The sequence below is a fragment of the Crocodylus porosus genome, unplaced genomic scaffold (assembly GCF_001723895.1).
Source record: "Crocodylus porosus isolate Cpor-Errol unplaced genomic scaffold, CroPor_comp1, whole genome shotgun sequence".
In the NCBI taxonomy this organism is placed as follows: domain Eukaryota; kingdom Metazoa; phylum Chordata; order Crocodylia; family Crocodylidae; genus Crocodylus; species Crocodylus porosus.
In genome coordinates, this window is record NW_017728923.1 from 14461562 (window position 1) to 14485656 (window position 24095).

The 24095-nt window shown below is 42.6% G+C and overlaps 1 protein-coding gene across 1 annotated transcript in view; it reads right to left on the bottom strand.

Moving 5' to 3' along the window:
• Positions 1–24095, bottom strand: part of GRIN2A (glutamate ionotropic receptor NMDA type subunit 2A) — a 128712-nt gene that overhangs the window by 11321 nt on the left and 93296 nt on the right. The window contains exon 9 of the mRNA XM_019540093.1: positions 23520–23707. Coding sequence (XP_019395638.1) covers positions 23520–23707 — 188 coding nt within the window. The remainder of the gene's footprint in view (positions 1–23519; positions 23708–24095) is intronic.

The following is a 24095-nucleotide window of genomic DNA, read 5'->3' on the forward strand; positions in this document are numbered from 1 at the left end:
GGGGGCTGGACTCGATGATCTCCCGAGGTCCCTTCCAGCCCTAATGTCTATGAAATCTATGAAGACCTTCAAAGGAAGAGCATTTGTATCCTTTGTGCATGTCAAATGGAACGACCACTGAATTGACCTGTAACACTAGTCAATGAGAGATTTCCCACACCTCCCTTCATAGTTCTCCCTAAAATCCACCAAAGCTGAATAAAGGCTCAAGACAAAGAAAAATGTGAGTTCACAACAGAGCAATATTTCTGACATACTCATTACTAGCAGAGCTGACAATCAATCTGCACAGCTTCCCTCAGGAAAAAAAAAAAAAAATCAGCATCTCCTAGGATGGCCAAACACTAGCTTGATTTGGCTGTTGTGTCCTTTTACAATTTACAACAAAATTCATGGAGTGATTTAACTCACTTTGCTTCCTATCCATTTCTTTTTCTTTGTCATTTAGATTTAGTAATGATAAGCCAGTATCCTTTCCAAGAATGACAACACAGAAACAAACCATGATGGTTCAGACTGAAATACACAACAGTGCCCCAGCAACACAAGAGGAACATAGTAGTTCGGAGTCATAAAGATGCTGCTGTTGTAATAAACCTTCCCATATATACGAAGATGAGTAAAATCATTTGAGTGATTACCTAATACTTAAACTTCACAATGATTTACCTCATCTTACATTTCTTTGAAGTACACATTTTGAGATTGTGCTGATCATTACATTGACATATTATGAAAGAATTCAGACCAGAAACATGTAGATTAGACTGGTACTACTCATGCTTGATATCATATATATTATTTTCATATTTGGATGTACAAGACTTGTCTGGTTTGGTCAAATATACTTTTATGTATTTACAATCTGTAATTTAAATTATGGTTGTGTTACAGCAACTAAAGCTATTACAAGAGTGAACCTATACAATTTATATCAATTGGCCACTATATTATGACTGTTCCTCTTATCTATACAACGTATTAGAAAGATGATGCATTGGTTCAGATTTTACTAGGTATGGTCATTTGTGATTTGTGTTAACATATCTGTGGCTTAGCCCATCCAGTACACTTATGTGGCTTAGCCTGGGTTCCTGATATGAAATACTCCAAGTCTGGGGAAGTTTTGGAACTGCAGATTTGGGCTGGCCCAGTATAAAGAACGGATCCATTTCCCAAGTAGGTCAGAGTTTGAATTCAAACACCAAAGTCTGGATGGTGGTAATCTACATTTTATTTAGGACAGTCTCTTGGGGAAAAAAACAAACAAACCAAAACCAAAACCTTTATGACAGGAGTGCCAAAGATACAGATTGGCAGGGCTTTGTGAGTTTGATACCCCTGCTTTAGGAGGTAATCTGTCTCTCTAATGTTCTTCAAGTGATCTCTTCCCTTTAAAAAAAGAATGCAGCTAGAAGAGATGACACCAAGAACAAGAAGAATCTTAGCATATACACAGAGCTAAAAGTACAGAGGGTTAGTAATCTGTATAATTAGGCCTGTGGGCTCCCAATAGTCCGCACACACAGGTTAGTGGGTAAAAGGTGGCAGACTGCCATCCAGAAGACCCTGAAAACTTACAGAAGACAGGTATCTCTTAAAACAGGAAGGCAGTTAGAGTCTGCACTACAGGTACTGAATGGTCTCAAGTTATTTATTCAGCCTTTTTTAAAGAAAAAATTACAAGTTGCTGCTAGCAGCTACAGCCACACTGTTATTGATTTCTTCATTCATACACATGGGAATAGGATTAAAGGTTTATTGCCTAGTATCATAGCAAAGGATGTGATGAAAAGTTAGGCCTAGAAAATAGAAAACAAACTTATCTAAACAGACTTATGACAGGGATAACAGCAAGCTTTATTAACTTTGACAAATTCATGGCACATCAACATCATCTACCTAAAACATACGAGTGGATACACAATAATTACAGTCAGGCTTGTGTTAACTTCTTCATTTCTGTACTTCCAGAAAACCACCTAACTCCTGCTTGTTAACCTTCTCTGGCTGGGTCAGAGGCGGGCAGACAGGCAGAACAAAGCCTGGATCTATGGGCTGGATCCAAAGGGATAGGCGATGTGTGTGTGGGGGGGGGGAGGGATACAGGGGAAATGTGCCCCCAGAATTTCTACGCTAACAGTGGGACATGGGATGCTGGACCCAGCACCTGGCAACAGCAGGGGTGGGAGCAGAGGTGGCGCAGAGTTGTGCCCCCCCCCCCCCCGGCAACATTTACTCATCATCTATCCTTTTTACCATTAATTTCCTGCCCCTATGTTTTTTCCTTGCAACTTTCTTCTATTTAGCTCTATATACTCAGGTTGGATAGCATCACGCACAAAAATGGAGATGCCTATATTTATAAAAATATATTTATGTAATATGCATAATTCCCACATTACCCACAAAAACCCAATCAAAACTGGCTTTTTTACAATGTGGAGGGAGTAACAGCTCTTTAGCACATGGATGATCCTTAATTAAGGATTCCCATTTGTAATTAAGCAGTTTTTAATTAACAGCCGAAGCTGCTCCCTGTTTAAAAATAGGGCAGAAATGAAGTCCAAGCTTTCATAATGACATCTGGGCACAGGCCAAAAAGAAAACTATTTAAACCTTCACTGCTAATCAACTTAAATTCCAAAATGTCCATAGTATTTGCAGACAGGCAAGGACATGAGCTTATATCTTCTATTGGACCAACTGCACAACTTGGATAGAGTTAGACAAGCTTTCAAATGCAAGACATGAAAAAGAATATCTTGCATTCAAAAGCCTGTCTAACTACCTCAGTTATGTAGTTGGTTCAATAAAAGATATTATCCTCTTGAACAATTCCTGGACCATCATGGCTACAACATCACTCTAATGTTACCATAATATTTTGTCAAGAGAAAGGAAAATTGGCTTGATTTATTGATGTCTGAGTGCTCCCTGGGGTGTCTTTTCCTTCCCTAGGTGAGAAATTCAAGGGCAGCGGGAGGGAAACTGGCAAAGGAAAGAGTGGGGACCTTGATGGTTTGGCTCTGTCTTCTCTCATTACCCCCAACTCCTGTTACCTACAGGGAGCCCTGCTTCTATTTTCCCATCTTCCACAGCTACTGAATTGTCCTCTCTCTTTAGAAACAGGGCTTCCCTCCCACCATTTTCTCTACCTGTAATGCTTTTCTCTACCTGTAATTCTTTTTCAGATGGCAGAGATTTGGATGAAGCATGTTTTTGTTAGGGGAAGGAGATCCTAATGATTTATACCCACCCTTCCCTCCTTCTGTTTATATCTTACACAAACCCAATATTGGGCTAGTGCTTGTTCTAGGACCCTCAAATACACAAATACTTTAAAGGTCTGGATTTACCAGAATTTTTCAGCCCATTTACAGTCCAAACTGGTACAGCAAGCCAAAATGGCACCCGTGGCACTCCGGTCAGGTCCCAGAGGACTGGAAAAGGGCCAATGTGGTCCCAATTTTCAAGAAGGGGAGGAAGGAGGATCCAAGTAATTATAGGCCAGCCAGTCTCATCTCCATCCTTGGAAAGTTTTTTGAAAAGATTATGAAGGATCATATTTATGGGAGTCCAGCTGGAAAAATAATGCAGCAGGGAAACCAGCATGGATTTGTGGCAGGTAGATCACACCTGGCCAATCTGGTTTTGTTTTATGACAGGGTCACAAAATGCTTAGATGCAGAGGTAAAGGCAGATTTCATTTTCTTGGACTTTAGCAAGGCCTTTGATACAGTATCTCATCCTAATCTCATAAATAAATTAAGAGGCTGTGACATAGATGTTTACATTGTCTGGTGGGTGGCAAATTGGCTAAGCAGTCACACCCAGAGAGTGGTAGTGGACAATGGACAGTGTACTCTGTCCAAGTCTGTGGATACAACTAATTGTGGTGTGAAGTACACATTCTGGAGGCTAGGGAAAGATTGCAGGCAGACCTGGACAGGTTAGAAAAGTGGGCAGTACACAATAGGATGCAGTACAACAAGTGTAGAGTGCTGCACCTAGGGTGTAAAAATATCCAGCACCTCTACTGGCTGGGAAGTGACCCTCTCAGCAGCACAGAAGCAGAAAGGGATCTCGGACTCATTGTGGACTCCAAGATGAACGTGAGTCGTCAGTGTGATGAAAGCATCTGCAAAGCTAACCGCACTTTATCCAATAGATCCCAAGGAGGTGATATTCCCCTCTATGCAGCATTGGTCAGACCGCAGCTGGAGTACTGCATCCAGTTCTGGGCGCCGTACTTCAAGAAGGATGTTGATAGACTCCAGAGGGTCCAGAGGAGGGCCACTCATAAGGTTAGGGGCTTACAGGGCAGGCCCTATGAGGAGAGACTGAGGGACCTCGACCTCTTCAGCCTCCGCAAGAGAAGGCTGAGAGGTGATCTTGTGGCTGCCTACAAATTCATTGCAGGCAGGGATCGGAGATGATTTGTTCACCACTGTGTTTTCATTTTAGTAGACAAGGTTCTTCGGGTAAATGTGATAACATTTTATTAGCCCAGCTAGGTAGTTGGAAAAATTGTTCTTTGTAAGCTTTTTGGCACAAACACCCTTCTTTGTATTTTAGCAGCATTCAGAGACTTTAAACAGGTTCAACCCTCCACAGCAAAATTCACCTGTGTACAAACAACTGCTCTAGAAAGATGCTGTTCCTGCCTTGGAACCTGTGCAGTCTAACTTAAATCAAGAATCTGAAAGCAGACCAGTGCAGGACAGTCATATGTTTTTATTTTACCCACATTTCACTTAATCATATGTAAATGTTAGTCATCTTTCATAAAGGCTATTAAGCTTCCATTAATTAAACCAGAACAGTACTTGACTAACAGGTGTCCCACAGTAAATCTTAATATTAAACCCGAATTCTCATTTTGATTAAAAGACTGAGACTGATTTCATTTTGAAGTTCCACAAAGTATTGCTCAGCACAACAGAGCCATTTTGGAAGTGCACTATATGCTTCATTTACTGAGGTCTTTTCTGGAACTGGTGCATTCTGAATCTCCTAAATACCTCTTAAGTTTGAAATCCAATGCCTAACTACACTTACCTGATCAGTAATGGAGTTGCTTAAGAACTTGGGCCAATGATCCCTGTAATGGCCCTTTTAAACTTCAAAAAACCTTTTATTTCAATAGCTTTCACTGGCAGCATTAGATTTGGATGAAAAGTAAAGCAGACATCTGAATTCTTGCCCCCTCCCAGATTTCTCTGACGTATGGACCAAGCCACACCCCTATGATTTTGAGCTAAGCTCACAGACTCATAAAGACTTGCTTTCTGCAGCCCATTTGGATGCAGTCTGGAATGACAGACAGCTAATGAGAACTTTCTGTGTGAACTTTCAAGCCATTTAGAACTAAAATCTCTTAGAAACAAAACTTGAAATTCTAGCCTAAACCACAGGCTCCCAAGAATATCAGTGCTCGAAGCCCCACTGTGCAGTCAGAGCTGACCTGAGCAGGGTGTGGGGCCCAGGGCAAATCAGCCCATGTGGGGCCCCACCCCAGCTCAATCTCATGCAACCCAGACCCAAAGAAGCTGCCACTGCCATTGGCCGTGGAGGTGTCAGCAGCAGGAGCGATGGGCAGGGGGGTAGCAAGTGGTTGAATGCGAAGCTGCTGGTGGTGGCACAGAATCACCATGGCTGCTCCACAGGGCCCCCCAAAGCACGAGGCCCAGGGCAGCTGCCCTGATTTGCCACCCCTTAGAGATGCCCCTGGTGGCAGTGCACCTTTGGGTGCCTGTCACTTGAAGGGCAGAGGCAGGCAGTTACCAGATGCCTGATGAGGGCAGCCATTTTGGAACACTAGGCATATAAAGGCTGCAGTTTGCTGCTGCCATCCCAGGCAAAAACATAGCCTGGCTGAGCAGCAGGGAACATCTAGAGGTAAGATCAGGAAGCTCCTGGTCCTGGGCATGAGATAAAAGTGCACCCTGCTGGGGAAGGGTGGCCTGGTAGGGCTCCTAGTGGCATGGGAGCCCCCTGGATATGCCAGGCTACTTACCTGTAATTCAAAGAGCTAGAGGATGAGTGGGGGCCAGGTATGCCCACATGCAGGTGCCCGAGACCAGCAGGGGTGCAGATTCCAGAGACCACAGGAGGGGTAGTGTGTAGCGCATTGGGAGGCCCCGCACAGAGTAGGGCTGAAGTGGGAGTAGACATGAAAGGCTGTGTGTGTGAGGGGGCCGAGCAGGCTGAAGTGGGAGTAGGCCTGAAGGACAGTCCCAGGGGTGCACTGAGTAGGGCTGAATGGGAGTAAGCCTGAAGGCCAGTGCAAGGGCCAGCCTCATGAGAATTTGGTTGCAAGCATGAGACAGAAACCCCATGGTAGGGCAAAGTGTAGAGTTGCCCAGTGAGGGACTTGGAGCAGAATTAGCCCAGGGTTTGGCACAAGGCCAGACCACGTAGAGTAGGGGAACTCGCGGGAACCAAAGGACCGCGAATTGAGGCCAGTATGTGAGTAGTGAAGCCTAATGGGCCAAGAGGACCACTCAAGGAGGAGCAAGGGCAGCAGAGTGCTGCTCAGTAATGGGCGGTATGCCAGAGGCCCCTGTGAGAGGGAAGGTGGTGTGAATGAGTAGGTGTATGGAGCTGGGTTCTAGACTACATTTGCTCTGGTTTCAAACTGGGGAGTAATATTAATCTGGATGCCATATGCGAGGCATGGGCTGTGGTGTAAGAGAGGTTTGGAGCTGCAGATAGTGCCCCCTGGTATCAGGGCAGGAAATAGGCAGCTTCCCATGTTATACTATCACTTTATGGAAACAACAAAGTACCGGCAGGCGATAGTGGGCTGACTGCCCCAAAGAGACAGGTGGGCGGGCCGGCATGAGACTGGGCCCCAAGCATGCCCGCTTTCACATCCACCTTACTGGCTTTTTCTTCATTCTTACATATGTAGTAACATAACGGAACTAGAGCGATGAATAATATGTGAATGTATTAGGGGTGTGCAAAACAGTCCATATTCAATTCCGATTTAGATTTGGCACAAATCAGGGACAGTGTTTCAATTAGTTGATTCAGATCACTGTCCCCAATTCTATTTGGCTGAATCCAAATCTGAAGATTCAATGCTGATTCAGAGAATCATAGACACAGCATTAAATGTTTTTTCTACATAACTCGAGGTACCAGGCACACTGTACTTCTGGTCCATTTCTGGGTTCTCCACTTAGTGTGCTGCCCCCCGCCCCATCCCCCCTGCTCAGTGATCAGCCGTGGGGAGATCCTGGGTGCCCTCCAGACCCAGGAGGCACCAGTTGCTGAGCTGGATGGGTGCAGGGGCCGCCCCATGCGCTCCCCAAGGGACCCAGCAGTGGACTGAAAGTGCTTCTGATCCACTTCTGGGTCTGCTGCCGAGTGCGCTGGGGAACCCCCCACACTCCTGTGGGATGCTCCATCCACCCCAGCATCTCAGCATTCACAAGCCACCTTTTTCTTTGAGGTATGTAGAAAAAACATTTAAAGCTGTGTCTACATCCGAATTACTGAATTTCTCTAAATCGATTCAGAGGTTTTTGATACAATTCAGAGGGATTAAAGTTCTCCTGATTCAATTTGGATTTGGAGATTCAGCCACCAAAGGCCAAATCTCTGCCGAATTGCATCAGGGACCGAAGCTTTGCACAGCCCTAGTATGTATACATATATGTATATAAAACACAACTATTTTTACCCATTTCATACACACACATACCTCTTATCCTTTAATTTCTAACATACAATTTCTCATGTGACACCATGCATGTGCGTGTGTATACTATTAAACTCTTCACTGCTAAATCATTTCTATGCTGGAAGAAAGACTAATAAGACCACATTTTCTTATTTCATCAATAAAATGCCCAATAGAGAAGAGGAGGCAGAACTTTTAAATTTAATTCTACCTTTGGGGCTGAAATTTTCCCAACCTGATTTCTGCACAATTTAATTTGGATTTGTTTGGAACTTTTTCAACCCACATTGGGTAAAAGTTGTTCAATTGCTTTGGGCCTGGAATGAAAAAATAAGTCTCTTCTATAATTTAAGATATACAATTTCTTTTAATGACTAGCGATAACATGGCTGAATGGGGGTACAGACTTGAAAACCAGCAGGGAAATAGACCTAGGTGATAAATTATCTTGAAAATAGCTTTTGCATATGCACAATGAAAGTGGATTCACTTTTCCAGCACCTTTTGGCAATGGTTGAGAGAATGCTGGTTACAGTATGACTGTCTTGTACAATATTCATAGGTACACTGTTAAACAAGCACTGAAGGCTATAGAGGTCTGCCTCCTAAAAAGCCTTCAGCATATATAAGCATGAAAAATCTCTATGGAATAATCTCTGTATCAGAAAATGGTTGAGTTACTGGCTATCTGATTAAAATGCAATAAAACATCCAAACATTTTAAGCTGAATTCTCATCTGGAAAGGATTCAAATACAGTGGAGAGATTAATGCAAAACTAACCTCCTTCTAGATTTTTTGTAAGGCCAAGTACAGACATTGCTTTCTTACCGATATAAGTGATTAGAAGCTGGTCTATATCCGTGACAGAACAGAAGGCCGGCACACATAGATTGGTTTAAAAATGGTGGAACCTGATCTAAGATTGCACCCCCGCCCCCGGGTGAATGGGTCAATTTACTACCGATCTAAACTATGCTGCCTACAGAAAGCTGCATAACTTGTATTGATTCTGCCTCAGGCTTTTTGACTAGCTGTACTTAGCCCGAATGATCAGCAGCATGCTGATCCAATTCAATTCCTGTCCAACAATAATATCTTTGAAGTTTCCTCAAATACTTCAGTTAGCCTCAATTTTTACCATTTTGCTGAATAGAGGAATCACACGGGACTGCTTTGGAACATGCAATTGAATTGAATACTGTGTCCAGGAAGACTCCAGTTGATAAATAAGAGAAACTGCTATTGGAGGTGTTGATGGTGCTGAGAAGGTTGCCTATTTGTTCCTAGAGAACTCAGGAATTGGGATGACTGTTGAAGATGCTGACAAATGGGACTATGCACTTCCTATCTGAGAGTGGAATCTAACAACAAATCTATATTATTAGCCCAAATCCATCTTGTTTTTGAGGTGCATTGTCTGGCCATCACAAGTACTACAGGAAAAAAATTAAGATGGTGAGAAAAATTGAAAGCATAGGTAGAGAGTTAAATCACAAGTAGGGTCCTCAGAACTATTACTATAAGCAGTACTAGAAGCAGAGACACTGTTTCCAGTAAGCATGTTCACATAGCAAGGTGCTCCACACAGCCTCCAAGGAACCACACCATATCCTATAGAAACATAGGGCCGGAAAGGACCTCACAGTGGGTGTGTCTACACATTCATTTATGTGCTTTAAGTAATGTGCATTCAATCTAATACCTCCACTGTGAAGTACTAGGAAAAGGTGCATTAGTTTATTTTAATGTGCATTAGCTAAAGAGCACATTTTTGCGATGCTTTAATGCACATTAAAATAAGCCAATGCACATCAAAGCACAGATACAGACATACCCAGTATGATTTAATAGACTCAAATTTAGTTTGTGGTCTACTACTGCTGCCTTACAAATCATTACCCAGTTTTATATTTGCAGATTTGATTTTTTTTTCCTAAGTGTACTGCTTGGCACTTGTTTTTATTGATTTTCATCTCATTTTAACTATTCCTCCAATTAGTCAAAAATCACTTAGAATGTGAATCCTGTCATCTTTACTACTTAAAACCTGTTCCAGCTCGGTGCCATCCATAAACTTATGTACTCTCTATTCCTCTTCCTAATCATTAATTAAAATATTAAATAGAATCTGTCTCAGGACAGACATCTACAGAATTCGACTTAAAATACCTTCCCAGTTTGACTGTGAGCCCCCGATACTTACATTTGAGTATAGTTTTGTAACCAGTATCTTAACCAACTCATAGACATTTAATCTCTACCACAGGTCATCAACCCATGGCCCGTGGGGTGGATTTGGCCTTCAGAGCTACTGGATCTGCCATGCAGAGTTGAGGTTTGAGCAGCATTCAGCAGCACATGGCCTTGGCAGTGTTTGGCAGCAAGGGTACTGTGCACCTCTCTGGCCTGCTAGCACTCATATCAAATGCGTGGATGTCCAATTAAGTTCTGCAATGAGTGCTATCACCAGAACCTTGAAATCTACACTGATTCACTGGTTACTGGTGCGTGCCAGTATTGCTCCTCCAGCCATGACTAAGCTGCATACAGAGAAGCCACGCACAAGAATGACAACCCAGAGCTCCCCAATCAAAGAGATTTAAAGAACCTCCCAGCTCACCATTTGGTCTCCCAGAAATATTTGTGGACATGTGTACAAGCCCTTATAGGACACAACAGTGCAGCAGCTTGGAGGAAAGTGTAGAATGAAACCAGCATTCGGAATAAACATCCAAATTTCCAACCCAACAATAAAGCCTCCTGGTTTTGACCTTCCACAAAAAACATGAAAGGTTCTAAACTGGATCCAAACTGGCCTGGCCACTGAAGTCACCTGATGCACAAATGATATATTAGGAGTTCTGCAAAATGTGACTGTGGCAATCCTGATCAAACTATGGACCACATAACAGCACTCTGCCCACTATACAGATTTGATGGTGACACTGCAGAGACACATTCCTTTCCTCAAGAGCATTAGACTGATTAACCTTAAACTGGACTTAATTGTTGCTCCAAGTAAGCCATATGAAACAAGGAGGCAGCAAGGGGGTCTCCTACATCATGTTGCCATGCACTCTACTATACCACTGCTGCACGATAGGGAAATTTCCAGTACTGCATTACAGACTGGCAGTATGGAGAAGCAGCAGTGGCAGTCAGGTCCTAGCACTGACCTGCCTCAGACCTGAGCTGGTCCACCACCAGGAAACATTGCCCACCACTAATCTATACCACATTTTTCTGGGTTGTTTGTGAGAATAACAGTCCAGAAAGTGTTAAGAACCTTTCTAAATATAAAACATATTAAATATACTTCTTCGCACTTAGCAGTTATCCTATCAAAGAGAAAAGGTGAATGGTCTTGACATGAGTTGCTTATGAAAAATTCATGTCGACTGTTTTTAAAAAACATTTTATGTACTACGTCATCAGTTCCCAAATTAGAGGTTGTAGCATTTCTAGTGGGTTTGCAGGCTGTTACCAGAGATGGGCTTGAAATGGAAGCAGGGTCACAAGCAGGCCCAACCTCACAGGAAATTAGGTCACCAGCTTGGAAGGGGAGTGTAGCCCAAACAAGATTGGTAACTATGAGTCTAAGTGCTGAGGAAATTATTGTTTAATAATTTGTTCCAAGAGCTTTTCACGTAGGTTGACAGGTTTATAGTCTCTGATCCTTTCTGCTTACCCACTTTTTAAGGTACAGGCAGTCCTCGGCTTAAAACCTTTCAAGTTACAACGTTTATAAATTGACAGCGTGCTTCAACTTTCTGATGTCAGTTTTGACTTTAGAGTTCTTGATCCAATGCAACACCATGCCAGCAAACCAGTTTGCTGCCTCGCCCATCTCCCTGGAGAACATCTGTCCAAAATTCCTTGGAGACTTTCTTTAAGAAATCAGACAAGTCTTCAGAAAAACCTGTAGCTAAGTCTAAGGAGACTCCAGCCAAGAGCCTTTCAACAACTTTAGCAAAGTCACCTCAAAGAAGTCCTTCCAAATCAATGATTCCTATTTACAATAATATAATTGATTAGGTACATAATTCTGGGTTACTCTGGGTGAAAATAGGGTATTGAACCTTGGTTCAGGAACCAATCCCCCATTTATAATGTTGTTCCTGTGGGGAAAATCAGTTCCAAGTTATGACATTTTGACTTAAGATACGGTTTTCAGGAACCAACTGTGTTATAAGTCTGAGGACCACCTGTACTATATTTGCCCTGTTTCAGTCCTTTGCACCAATCCTCCACATGTTTTAAAAGATAAACACCAAGGGAACTATAATCAAAACAATCTTTGAACAATATTTGAGAGCAAATTACATCAGGCAATTACTTTGGTTTTAATCTATTTTATTACCCTCAAATATAAAGAAAAATAAGTTCTTGTTTTAATTTACTTTTTGATCCAAAGGAAACTTTTTAACATTTGATCTGCTTTTCACAAATGATAGCCTTTTATCCCTCAAGGTACTATGACCTTTCATCTCCACCATTATGCAAGATAAGACAACTGTGTGATCTTAACAGAACTTAATAGGAACAAAATTCCAAAAATAAACCAGCCAAAAGAATCCCAGCCTGATAGCCTCAAAAAAGTGAATATAGAGGACTCTACAGTCTTGATCTGTGAGGGCTGAGGCAGGCACTGTGACATTTCCAAAGCAGATTACTACTTTCTAGAGTGGGAATGAGAGGAGTTTGTATTATGAGAACTATTAAATAAAAAGGTACCTAGGACTGACTTGCACAAATGGATGGTGCTGTGCACATCTGTATGATTTGGAGGTTGCGACTCTGCAGCAGACCCATCAGAAAAATCTGACTTCAGTGAAGAACCATTTTCCCCTTTTACACCAAAAATCCTGCTTTGCATGATTGAGAGTTACTTGGGAATTACACTGTGAACGTTATTTCTTTTCCATGCTGTATTGCTTGCTTTCTTGAAACTTCCCATCCAAGGACATCTAGTCTGCACAGTTTGCAGGAGTCTGGACAATGCTACTAACTCCCTGAAACAAAGGAGGCAGCAAGTTTCAGCAACTGGAGAGATCCAAACTACAGCTGGCTATAAACCATTACAACAAAACTGTCCTGGTATGCACGATTCTTATTCTGAATGCTACCTTCTCTGCAGCAGCACTGGCTCTCTTGCCCTTATGAATGTATCAACCAGAACAATCTTCTTGCAACTTGACCCCCACCTCCCCAAAACATAGATCTTGTTTGGTCATGAATCTGCAGTGGGATGGGGAGGGAAAGTGCAGAGTGAACAGCAGAGCAAGGGCAAAGCACAGAGGGGTTTCATTCTCCAATTTGCATGCAGGTTCCAAACTAGTTTCAGAGATTTTAGGGGCTGGAAGGGATCTTACAGAGCATTGGGTCCAGTCCCCCTGCATTGAACTAGTACAACTTCATACTATTTTTCATGTTTCTTGGCTATCTGCATCCTTCATGGCAAAAAGACACACACACAGAGATAGGCCTGCTACACTGATTGTATTCACTGACTTCAAATTCAATTCTTTCCTGAACCATTAAAGCTAATGGGACTTCACAGGGTGTCAATTAGGACAGAATTCAGCCTCCATATTTTAGAGTTCAGGTTTTTTCCAATAAATTTGAATGCTCTCAATTCACATCCTCTTCTGGGTCAACTAGGGCATTGCTTCATCTCTCTGAAGGAGGAGATCCAAATGGGAAAAACTCACGTTATGGAGAAGGAAGGGTTGAGAGAGGGAACTGGCTACTAGGGGTATATGAAGTGGGCCCTATTCGATTTGGATTCAGAATTGGCTTGAATCAGGGACAGTGATTCGATTAGTTGATTCGGACCACTGTCTCTGATTCGATTCAGCTGAATCCAAATCTGAAGATTCAATGCTAATTCAGAGAATCAGCGATTTGGTCACAGACACAGCTTTCATAGATTCGTAGATACTAGGGTAGGAAGGGACCTCAACAGATTATTGAGTTCGACCACCTGCCCTGGGCAGGAAAGAGTACTAGGGTCAGATGACCCCAGCCAGATGCCTATCCCGCCTTCTCTTAAAGACTCCCAAGGTAGGGGAGAGCACCACCTCCCTTGGAAGCCTGTTCCAAGATTTGGCCACCCTTACCATGAAGAAGTTTTTCCTGATGTCAAGCCTATATCTGCTCTCTGTCAGTTTGTGACCACTGCTCCTTGTTACCCTACAAGAGGTGCCCTGGTGAACAGAGCATCTCCAGTTCCTTGCTGCGTCCCCCTAATGAATTTGTAAGTGACCACAAGATCACCTCTCAGCCTTCCCTTGCAGAGGCTGAAGAGGTCCAGGTTCCTTAGTCTCTCCTTATAGGGCTTGTCCTGTAAACCCTTAGCTATACAAGTGACCCTTCTCTGGACTGTCTTGAGGTTATCCACATCTGTCTTGAAATATGGTGTCCAGAACTAGATGCAGTACTCCAACTGTGGTCTGACCAATGCCTCAAGAGGGGAAGTATCACCTCTTTGGTTCTATTTGTCATGCATGTGCTGATGCATGGTAAAGTGCAGCTAGCTTTGCTGATGCTTTCATCACACTGATGACTCATGTTCACCTTGGAGTCCACTATGACTGCAAGATCCCTTTCCCCTTCTGTGCTGCTAAGAGGGTCATTCCCCAGCCAGTAGGTGTGTTGGATATTTTTATACCCTAGGTGCAGAGCTCTGTATTTGTCCTTGTTGTACTGTATCCTACCGTCTTCTTCCCACTTTTCCATGCTGTCCAGGTCTGCCTGCAATCATTCCCTACCCTCCAAAGTGTTCATTTCACCCCACAATTTAGTATCATCTGCAAACTTGGACAGAGTACACTTCATGCCCACATCCAAGTCACTGATGAAGACACTGAAGAGTACAGGTCCAAGGACCAAGCCCTGCAGGACCCCACTACCCACATCCTTCCAGGTTGATACCAACCCATCTACTACCACTATGAGTGCAATTCCCCAAGCCCATTTACCACCCACCGGACCATGTAAGCATCTAAGTCACAGCATCTTAATTTATTATGACATTGGGATGAGATACTGTATCAAAGGCCGTCCTAAATTCTAAGAAAATGACATCCACCTCTATTCCTGCCTCTAAGCGTTTTGTGACCTGGTCATAAAACAAAACCAGATTAGTCAGACATGATCTGCCTGCTACGAATCTATGCTAATTGCCCTGCAGCAATATTTTTCTGGACTTGAACAAATACAATCTTTAATAATCTTTTAAAGATTATTTAAAGACTTTTCCAAGGATGCAGGTGAGATTGACTGGCCTATAATTACTTGGATCTTCCTTTTTCCAGTCCTCCGGGACCTGCCCCGAGAACCATGAGTGCTTGAACAGCCGTGCCATTAGTTCTACTATGGCACTGATCAGTTCTTTCAGTACCCTTGGATGATGCTCATCTGGGCCTGCTGACCTGAACACATCCAGTCCATCCAAGTGACTCTGCACCAAGTCAGCATCGACAGTTGGTGGGCTGGTGTCCCTCTGATGTGCAACTAAGAACCCATTCGGAGACTTATTTTGACCCTTGTTCAAGAACACTTGGGCAAAAAATTCATTCCTTGTCCCCCCTATCTGTCACTGATTGCTCCTGCTTATTCAATAGAGGTCCTATGCTGCCCTGCACCTTCTTTTTACTCCCTACATATTTAAAAAAAGACTTTTTGTTGTCTTTAATATCTATTGTTAATCTTAGTTCTGTAGTTGTTTTCACCTTTCTAACTGCCTCTCTGCAAGTGCAGGCCAAGTAGATATACTCCTCCTTGTTTGCTTCTCCCTGCTTCCACTGTCTATATGCCTCTTTTTTGCCCTCAGGCTCCTCTGGATTTCTCTGTTTAGCCATGGAAATTTTTGGGCCCTTCCACCCCTTCTCCCCTTTCCCTTGCACTGGGATCATCTCCCTTTGTGCCCAAAGGATTGCTTCTTTCAGGAATGACCACCTTCCCTGGACTCCCATCTCTCCAATCCTGCACTGCATCATTAACTAAACTCCTGAGCACACTGAAGTTAGCTTTCCTAAAGTCAAGCACTTCCACCCTATTACTTATCTTACCTACTCTATGCCGTTTGGTGAATTCTATTGAATGGTGGTCACTGTCCCCGAGGTGACCACGGATCTGCAGCTGCCCTACCAGGTCATGCCCCATAGCAAACACCAAGTCCAGTAGGGCATTCCCCTTAGTGGAACCGTATACCTCCTGCATTAGGTGAAGGTGAATGGTGGTCACTGTCCCCATAGCTTTCAACCTGACCTGTTTTGCTGCATGCCTTTCCCTGGCATCCCAAAGTGGCCTAAAGCTATGGGCTGGATGGACTAAGTGTTCTATAACACAGGATCCTGACCCCTCTCTTCAGGGTTGAGGAAGAACTGTTTATTCCACAAACAATTTCACTGATTTCAGTGAAACGATTTATCAAGTAGGTGCTAAGATGGAGCCAGCGTAGCAGAATCTGCTCCTAATTTTGGAAACAGGTACAGGTTGTGCAGTATTTGGAAGCAGATGGGTCTGATGCTGTGGGCAAAATTGTGCCCACCTGTTGAAAACGATTCCCAATTGGAAGTTTGTGACTGAAATGGAACCATAGTAGTTTATCTATTCATTCTAGAACCATGATGTGGCCAGTGCTGGTTTTTGTTACCATATCATCCTGGAGTCTCAAGTAGAACCACAGAAAAACAGTTATTGAAAGTGTTGAAAATCTCTCTATTATTCATAAGTAGCCAGTAGGGCTGTGCTACTAATGCTTTGGTCCCTGATTTGATTCGGCAGAGATTCAGCCCAATTTTGAATCTGAATCTAATCAGAGGACCATTTAATCTATCCAGATCCAATCAGAACCTTCAGAATTGATTCCAGCAATTTGAACATAGACAGAGCTTTAAATGTTTTTTTCTACGTACCTCTAGGCAGCAGGCAGCTCATGAACAATGCAATGCTGGGGTGCATGGAGTGTCCCACAGAAGTGCAGGGGTTATCTCACCGCGCTTGGCAGTGTGCTCGACAGCAAACCTGGAAGTGGACCAGAGCACATCCGGTCTACTTCTGGCTCCACTGGGGAGTGCGCGGGGCAACTAGTGCCTCCTGGGTCTGGGCGGGGACACAGCATCAGACCCATCTGCTTCCAAACACTATATAACCTGTACATGTTTCCAAAATTAGGAGCAGATTCTGCTACACTGACTCCATCTTAGCACCTACTTGATAAATGGTTTCACTGAAATAAGGGGTTCCTCCTCAACCCTGAAGAGAGGGTTTCAGAATCCTGTATTATAGAACATTTAGTGCAACCAGCCCATAGCTTTCAACCTGACCTGTTATGCTGCATGCCTTTCCCTGGCACGCCCAAAATGATACAATTACCTCTTATGGTAATCTTAAGGTACCTCTTATCTTTTCTGGTTTACTATTGACTTACTGAAAGTCTAAAAAAAAACTGAGTAATTAACAGCTGTGTACTAATCAGGTTCTAAAAACCAGTTAGCATGACCCTACTAATAAGGCTGAATAAAAAACTGCTAAGCCTGACTACCAATACTACCTTATTTGTCATTCCCATTTGGATAGACATACTCCATTTACACACACATTTTCTCCACCTACATTTATTCCACCCACTGGTTAAGAAGGACACTAAAGGCCAGATCTTATTCCACCTATTAGGCACCACTGGATTTAGGAATTTAAGTGTAATTCCATTTCATCCTGCTCCAGTCCCTGAAAAAGAGTTAATGAAAAAGGTGGATGCAAAAGCAGGCTCTTCCTCCTGCTTACTTCTTTGTGACAATCATAAAGCTTATATGTCACATTTTAATACTGCCTTTTGGAATACTTAGATTTGTAGGTACATTCACACTGTTTCAGTATTTGAGCAGGATGGGGTGAGATCACACCTGAGACCTAAATCCACATATCTTGTTAAGAGATGGAATAAGATCAGGAACCTCTTTATACCAGTAGAGGATCACTGGGAATGTGCATGTACCAGCTAAGCAGCACACATTGTAAACATGTGCTTTTAGTCACATTTATATTTTTCTGGACCTTTAATATCCAGTGCCAATCACAATGATATACACAATGTTATATCCACTCACAAGATCATTCAGGCTAAAGTGTATTATCTGTATGCAGCTAGTTAGACTAAAGAACAACAAAAAAGAGTAGTTTGAAAGCTGTCAGGGAAGTGCACTGCCTCCTAGGGAAGCTACATTGCCTTACTGTTCTCTACAAAAAGAAACTTTTATTAGTGAAATAAGAATGGAAGTTGTGTAATTCTTCAAAGGCATAATCTTTGTGGTATGATATATTTCTGCCACTCAGGGAGGACGGTCCAGTCAATGGCCACAACAATGAAACCAGTTCATAGCAAACGACATCTTAGAAAGGCATAACAACACTTATGTTGCTTATAAACATAGTCGCTACTAGGACCAAGGAATATTTTATTTCCCCACTAACAGACAAATAAAAGCATGCCCTCTGTGAAAACAATGAAAGCTTACCTCATGTGTATACCAGGCTGCACTACAGTTTAGGGACGTATCTTGAAAAATAGTCAATTATTTTAAATAAAACTACAGCTGTTATTTATGAAGCTGGAATCTGTACAGATAATGAGACTACTGAGACACACACAATCGAGCATTTGCCAATAAGTATACTTCACTCACTGTATCCACTAAATCGGGAACAAACCCACAACTGTTCACTAAGCTTATTTAAAAAGTTCTAGTGGCCCTGTAGCAATTTTTGCGGGCCCCAGCAACCTGGTCTTCATCTTCTGCTTCCTGAAAAAAGACCAACTATAATTTGACAACCTAAATGATGAAAGAAATTGGCAATAACCCCATCAGCAAGACAAAGTAGCTATTCTTTAATTTCCTATTCTCTCCCTTGGCTTCAACAAGATTTTGATGTTCCATGTCAGTAAGTAAGGTGAGCATGGTGCCCATGTAAAGCATAACAGGTTTGTTGGAGCAGAATCACAGCTGAGGCATGCAGTACAGTGTAGGGATACACAAGCTATTTTGGCGCATGGAGCAGTCCAAGTATTTAACCTTGCAAAGCAAGATAATTTATCTCAAGTGGAGCTTTGCATAAGTGGGGCTCTAAGGCCCCTAAATCACTGCATCATAAACTTTTGTGGCAGGCTTGCCAGTAGCAGCCTGGCTCAACAGCTTGAGCCAAAAGGCTCAGTGTGATTGGTGGGGGCATTTCCTTTCCCCACCAATAAGAAAGGAAAGGAGAAAGGCTTGCCCTGCCCTGACATAGGGGCAAGGTGAAGAAGAGGACCTGAGGGGGAGCTAACCCCTCAGGCTTTCCTATTGGTCTACTCCCAATCTAGGGGCAGAGCCTTCTAACAGGATAAAAAGCCAGTACTCCCAGCACATGGGCAGCTTTGATGAGGGACAACAAAGAGGGCTGATGCAGAGCTGGTGTAGCTGACCAGCAGGGTGGAGCAGTTGCCCCAGAATCACCCAGAAGACATCTTCACCAGATGGGAAGCAGCAAGCAGCTGTACCCCAGCCCCACTGCAGAGAAAGCCTCGATGATGGTGCACAGGGTGGTGCATGGAGGGTCTGAGACCAGTTGGGACCTCAACTGCTGCACAAGATAGCATGGGTCTCCAACCCCCTGCATGGGGCAAGGGTGGTGGTGCACAGGCTGTTGCATGGAGGTTTGGGGAGAGGAGGGGACCTCAGCTGCTGCACGAGACAGTGTGGGTCTCCAACCCTGCACAAGTCAGGAGCAGGACCATTGGTGCACAGGATGGTGCATGGGGCAGAGAGCAGACCAACAGGCTGGAAGAGCTGCACAAGGCAGCTGGGGTCTCCTTTGCAGAGGGAGGAGATGCCTCGCCCCTAGGAGGCAAGTCAGGCCCCATCAGGCTGCAGAGAGTTGTGAGTCCCCTAGACAAGGGATTCCTACAGGGGAGGAGGCCTCATCACACTGTGGGCAATGGAGGGAAAGCCCCTGACTGGAGGGGGATAATTCACCCTGAGGCAAGGATAGGAGTTTAGGGCTCTGGCTTGCCAGGGGGGAATCCCCAAGTTAAGGCCCCACCAGCTGAGTAGCCTAAGCAGACTCAAGGGTGCCCTATAGGGGGGCAACCCGGTGGGGAACCCTGTCATTTCTTCACTGGGCACACCTGTGTGCTACAGTTGCATTCTGTTCTTTTCCTTCTCTCTGCTGTTGGGATCCTTGGGGTAACCCTGCACCTTTATTACTGTATTAGGAGACTATTATACCAGTATTGGTATTTATTGTATGTAGTGTTTTATGCAAATGTATTGTATTTGATGTAACCTCTTTTGTGAACATTTAACTATTCACCCATCACTGCCAGTCATTTTGTTACTGGCCTGTCAACTAACCCCTGTTTTATCCATGAGTGCCCCTGGAGGGCACTGGACAAGGGGCAGGGCTGCAGTCTTACCCGAAGGCCACAGGGAACCAGGCCTATGTGTGGGTTTAGGGTTAATTAGAGTGGGTATGGGTGTATTCATAAATATATCCATCCCTTCATTTGGAGAGGGGGTACCTTTCTGTGTACCACCCAGGTTACACCTTTATAAAAGGTCTTCCCATTAGCAAAGCATTATTATTAAAAGGTTGTGTCTACAGTGCATTAAGATGTTTTTCCTTATGTTTTGATACTCTTTAAAATTTATACTCACTCACCAAACTATTCCATAACGAGAGATAATTATTTTATTATAGATACTGAATAACAACTTGCTACTGCTGGGCATTTTACTGTTCCATAAGCCTAATTCTACAAAAAAATTAATCCTGAAGAATCTGCATATGTGAGAAAAGTATGTATGCAATTAGTAACTTGTGCATTTACTCAAAGAACCTTATTCACAAACTCATGCAGAAATTTCTGTTTTATTTCTAAACTGAAAAAATACATTTACTTTTCATTTCCAGTTGAGAATTTCAAAAAGTTATTCAGTGAAGTAGCAGAATGCTCTGTCTGCCTGAGCTCAAGGTCCTTCTGATCATTCAGTATTGAGTTACCTAAGGTCACAGCTAAAGAGTATTCATAAAACCACTAAAGTTAGAGAGAGAATAACAACAATCAGGTCACTGAATCCATCCTGCTGCTAGTGCAGGGAAATTGTTTCCTACATTTAAATTTCCTAATGCTTTTTTTCCGTTTCATTTTTTTTCATCATTGGTAACCCAGGGAAGTGGTTTGGAAAGCATGCAATTTGATTCAATTCAAGCATGCTTTCTAGAGCCTAGCACAAGCAATATATTAGGGCAGACTGATGTACATTCAAGCAAGATATGAGTAGGTATTTGAAAATTCTACTAATCTTCTCCATCCAAATCAGTATACTTATCATTATTACAGATAACCAATGTCTTGTATCAAATGAATTAGTATGTCTAACTATTAGATGGATCACATTCATCGTTTTAGATTTCAATACATTTTCTTTCTGATAATTACAGACAAAGCAATAAGTATAGAGGCAGCAGTATTTTCAGCATTTGGATAAAGGAATTTTGCTCAGTTTAAAAAAATCATTGTATTTTTTCATTACTTTCCCTAAAATACATATAAATTAGTCATGGAATTTTGATCTAAAGAATCAGAACTGTTGACAGAACAAATTATTTCTTTATATGAGAATGTGACAAGTGAAAAAGGTGAAAAAGCTACTGCTTAATAATATGTAAGCTATGATTACAAAATGAATGCAAATTAGATTTTAGGATATGCAGGGAACTGGTCAGAGAATACTATTCTAGCAGATGTTAGCTTATGATCAGAGATGAAAACTGAATTCTAAGCCTGATAGCGGCACCCTCTGTGTTACCCTTTGGTAACTCAGCCATTCTGCTTTATTTTCCTTCATCTATAAAATGAGCTTACTATTATAATGCCTAATCAGTCTAAAAAAAGCCAGTTACTATTTACTACAAAGGGGGGAAAGAAACATTAATAGCTACTTAATATCCAGTTAATTATTAAAAAGCAAACAAATATTTTTTTGAGCATTGGCTTAGCTGGTTTCTAACTAGAAGTAAACAATGTCTCTTTTATAGACTATTGCAAATCCAACAGATCAATAATGGTGCCATCAGTAACTTTCACTGAACTACAGACAAAAATCCATCAAACAAGATGATTACATCTACTTTGGTCTCTTGGTATAATAACAGGAATGAAATCAGTGTAATGGAACATTCAGGCTTTCTAAGTGTCTCCTGTTTTGAAACTTAATGTCCTGATTTTGCCATAGTATTTAGCCTAGTATTTAGAGGCCCCATATGTTTTGATACTGTTCTATTCCACTACCTTTTTTGTCTGTCAGTGGAGCTGGTCTTGGCCTGCTGCTGATCCTGATCTGAGGTTCACTTTATGGCCCATAAATGTACCTTTATTTCTCAGTCATTATGTCCCATCCACTCTGACTGGACAGTGGGAAAAGTGCATAAATTACCATGAAATGTCATTTAGTTCACACTTCTGGATGACTGGATGATGGCCCTCATTAGCCATTCCAAGTGCAGGCATTTTCATAAGGGGAGAGTAAAAGCATCACATTCCATTGGGGTGCAGATTCTGCTAATTCTGTAAAGTCAGCATGAATTCAAGATTTATTGAAGAGAGGCATAGTTAGCTACGTTAGTCTGAAGTCAAGTAGAAGTCAGGGTAGATATGCACCTTATAGACCAACTAAAGTAGATAGCTACAGCAAGCTTTCATGAACTAAAAGTTTACTTCATCAAATGCTGCTTCAGCTCATGAAACCTTGTGATTTTGTATATACATATATACACACACTTTGGTTAGTCAATAAGGTGAAGATCTACCTTGCCTTCTTCAAGACTTATTGATCACATGTTGTCTGCTCTTTCTGTTAAGGAGTTAAGGAGTATAATTTATGGGTGGAGACATGGACAGATCCAGGACTGTGGCAATGGAGGTGCAGCGACACTTCATTTGGCTGTATCGCACACGTGTAGTGAAGAGAGTTCACGGCACATGTGCCACACTGCTGAAGGCTGTGAACACTATGAGCTCACCATATGGCCAGCAAAGCATCCCTGCGTTCAAGCAGCTCCTGAACTTGCTACTGTTAGCTCTTCTCCCTCCGTCTCCATGTCCCCCAGTTCAGCAGCAGAGGAAGGACAGACTAGCAGCACACTGTCCCTGGGCTCTATGAAAGCACTGCTGCCATAGCTTATTCCCTCCTTTCCCCTACTGCTATATTCAGGGGTAGGGGTGGGAGGCAGGAATGAAACAGGTACAGGGAGGAGAACTAACAGTAGCAAGCTCTGAGCTGCTTAAAAGCAGGGACTCAGGGCAGACCCCATGCCAGTGAGCTCATAGAGCTCACAGTGCATGTGGAGCTCTGGCAGGAGCTGTGCTGCCATGCTGGTGAGCTCTGAAAACTCACTGCACATGAAGCACACAGCCAAAGAAGGGGTGCAACCATGCCACTGCATTGTGTCTGGATATGATCTGGGGTGAAGACTTCTTGTTATGAGGAATTACTCTTTCTTTATTTGCTGAAATGAAAAGGCAAAGAATCCAAGCTGACATGTGTCCTGCATCCCTGCACACAGTGTAGTGATTTGTCTGTAAAAAAGTGAGCTGAACAGAAACTATTTTAAATTAGGGGTCTCCAAACTTTACAGAGTAAGGTTACATCTCTCAATGTCTAGAAAAAGTCTTTCAAGAAAATCTCTTAATGAGCAATATTAAGAGAATCAATGAAGATTAAAGAAAAGAAAAATAACTATTTGCACATACATAAAAGAAGAAATAAGAGTGTTCCTACCGTCACCAACAAACTGAAGGAGGGCTAAATCAATCTGTCTCTTCCAAGGTGACCCTTTCTGAAGTGCTATTCCATAGCCTGTAGTAGCAAAGATGTATCCGCTGCCTATTGTGACAAGTTTGCAACCCTCATCTCTTCCAGCCTTGTAATTCAGAACTGCAGCATCATAGATGAAAGCATCCAACTTCCTGAAATAAAAGAAAACAGTTTACAAACCAGTTCTCTAGGAGCAGCAGTTATCTGGCAGCCTTTGTCCTTGATGTCAAGACCCTGTTGAATATCATTTGGATTCTTTGATATCATTAATTACAAGCTGCTGCGCTGTATCCAAAAGTAACAAAAGGCATCTATTTTTACTGGAGGAAAATAGGACACATTAGTTTTGCATTTCTATTTTAAGGGATACCATTAAAAATGCAGAGAACAGGGCTAACCAAAGTAGTAAATTACAAAATGTGTTGGCCTGATGCACTGGTACCTTTGGAATTCAAAAATAAGCAATGAGCATCTTGATATCCAAAATAATCTTAAAGGGCAATGGAAATTCCAGTAGACAGTTTAGAATAGAAGTGTGTG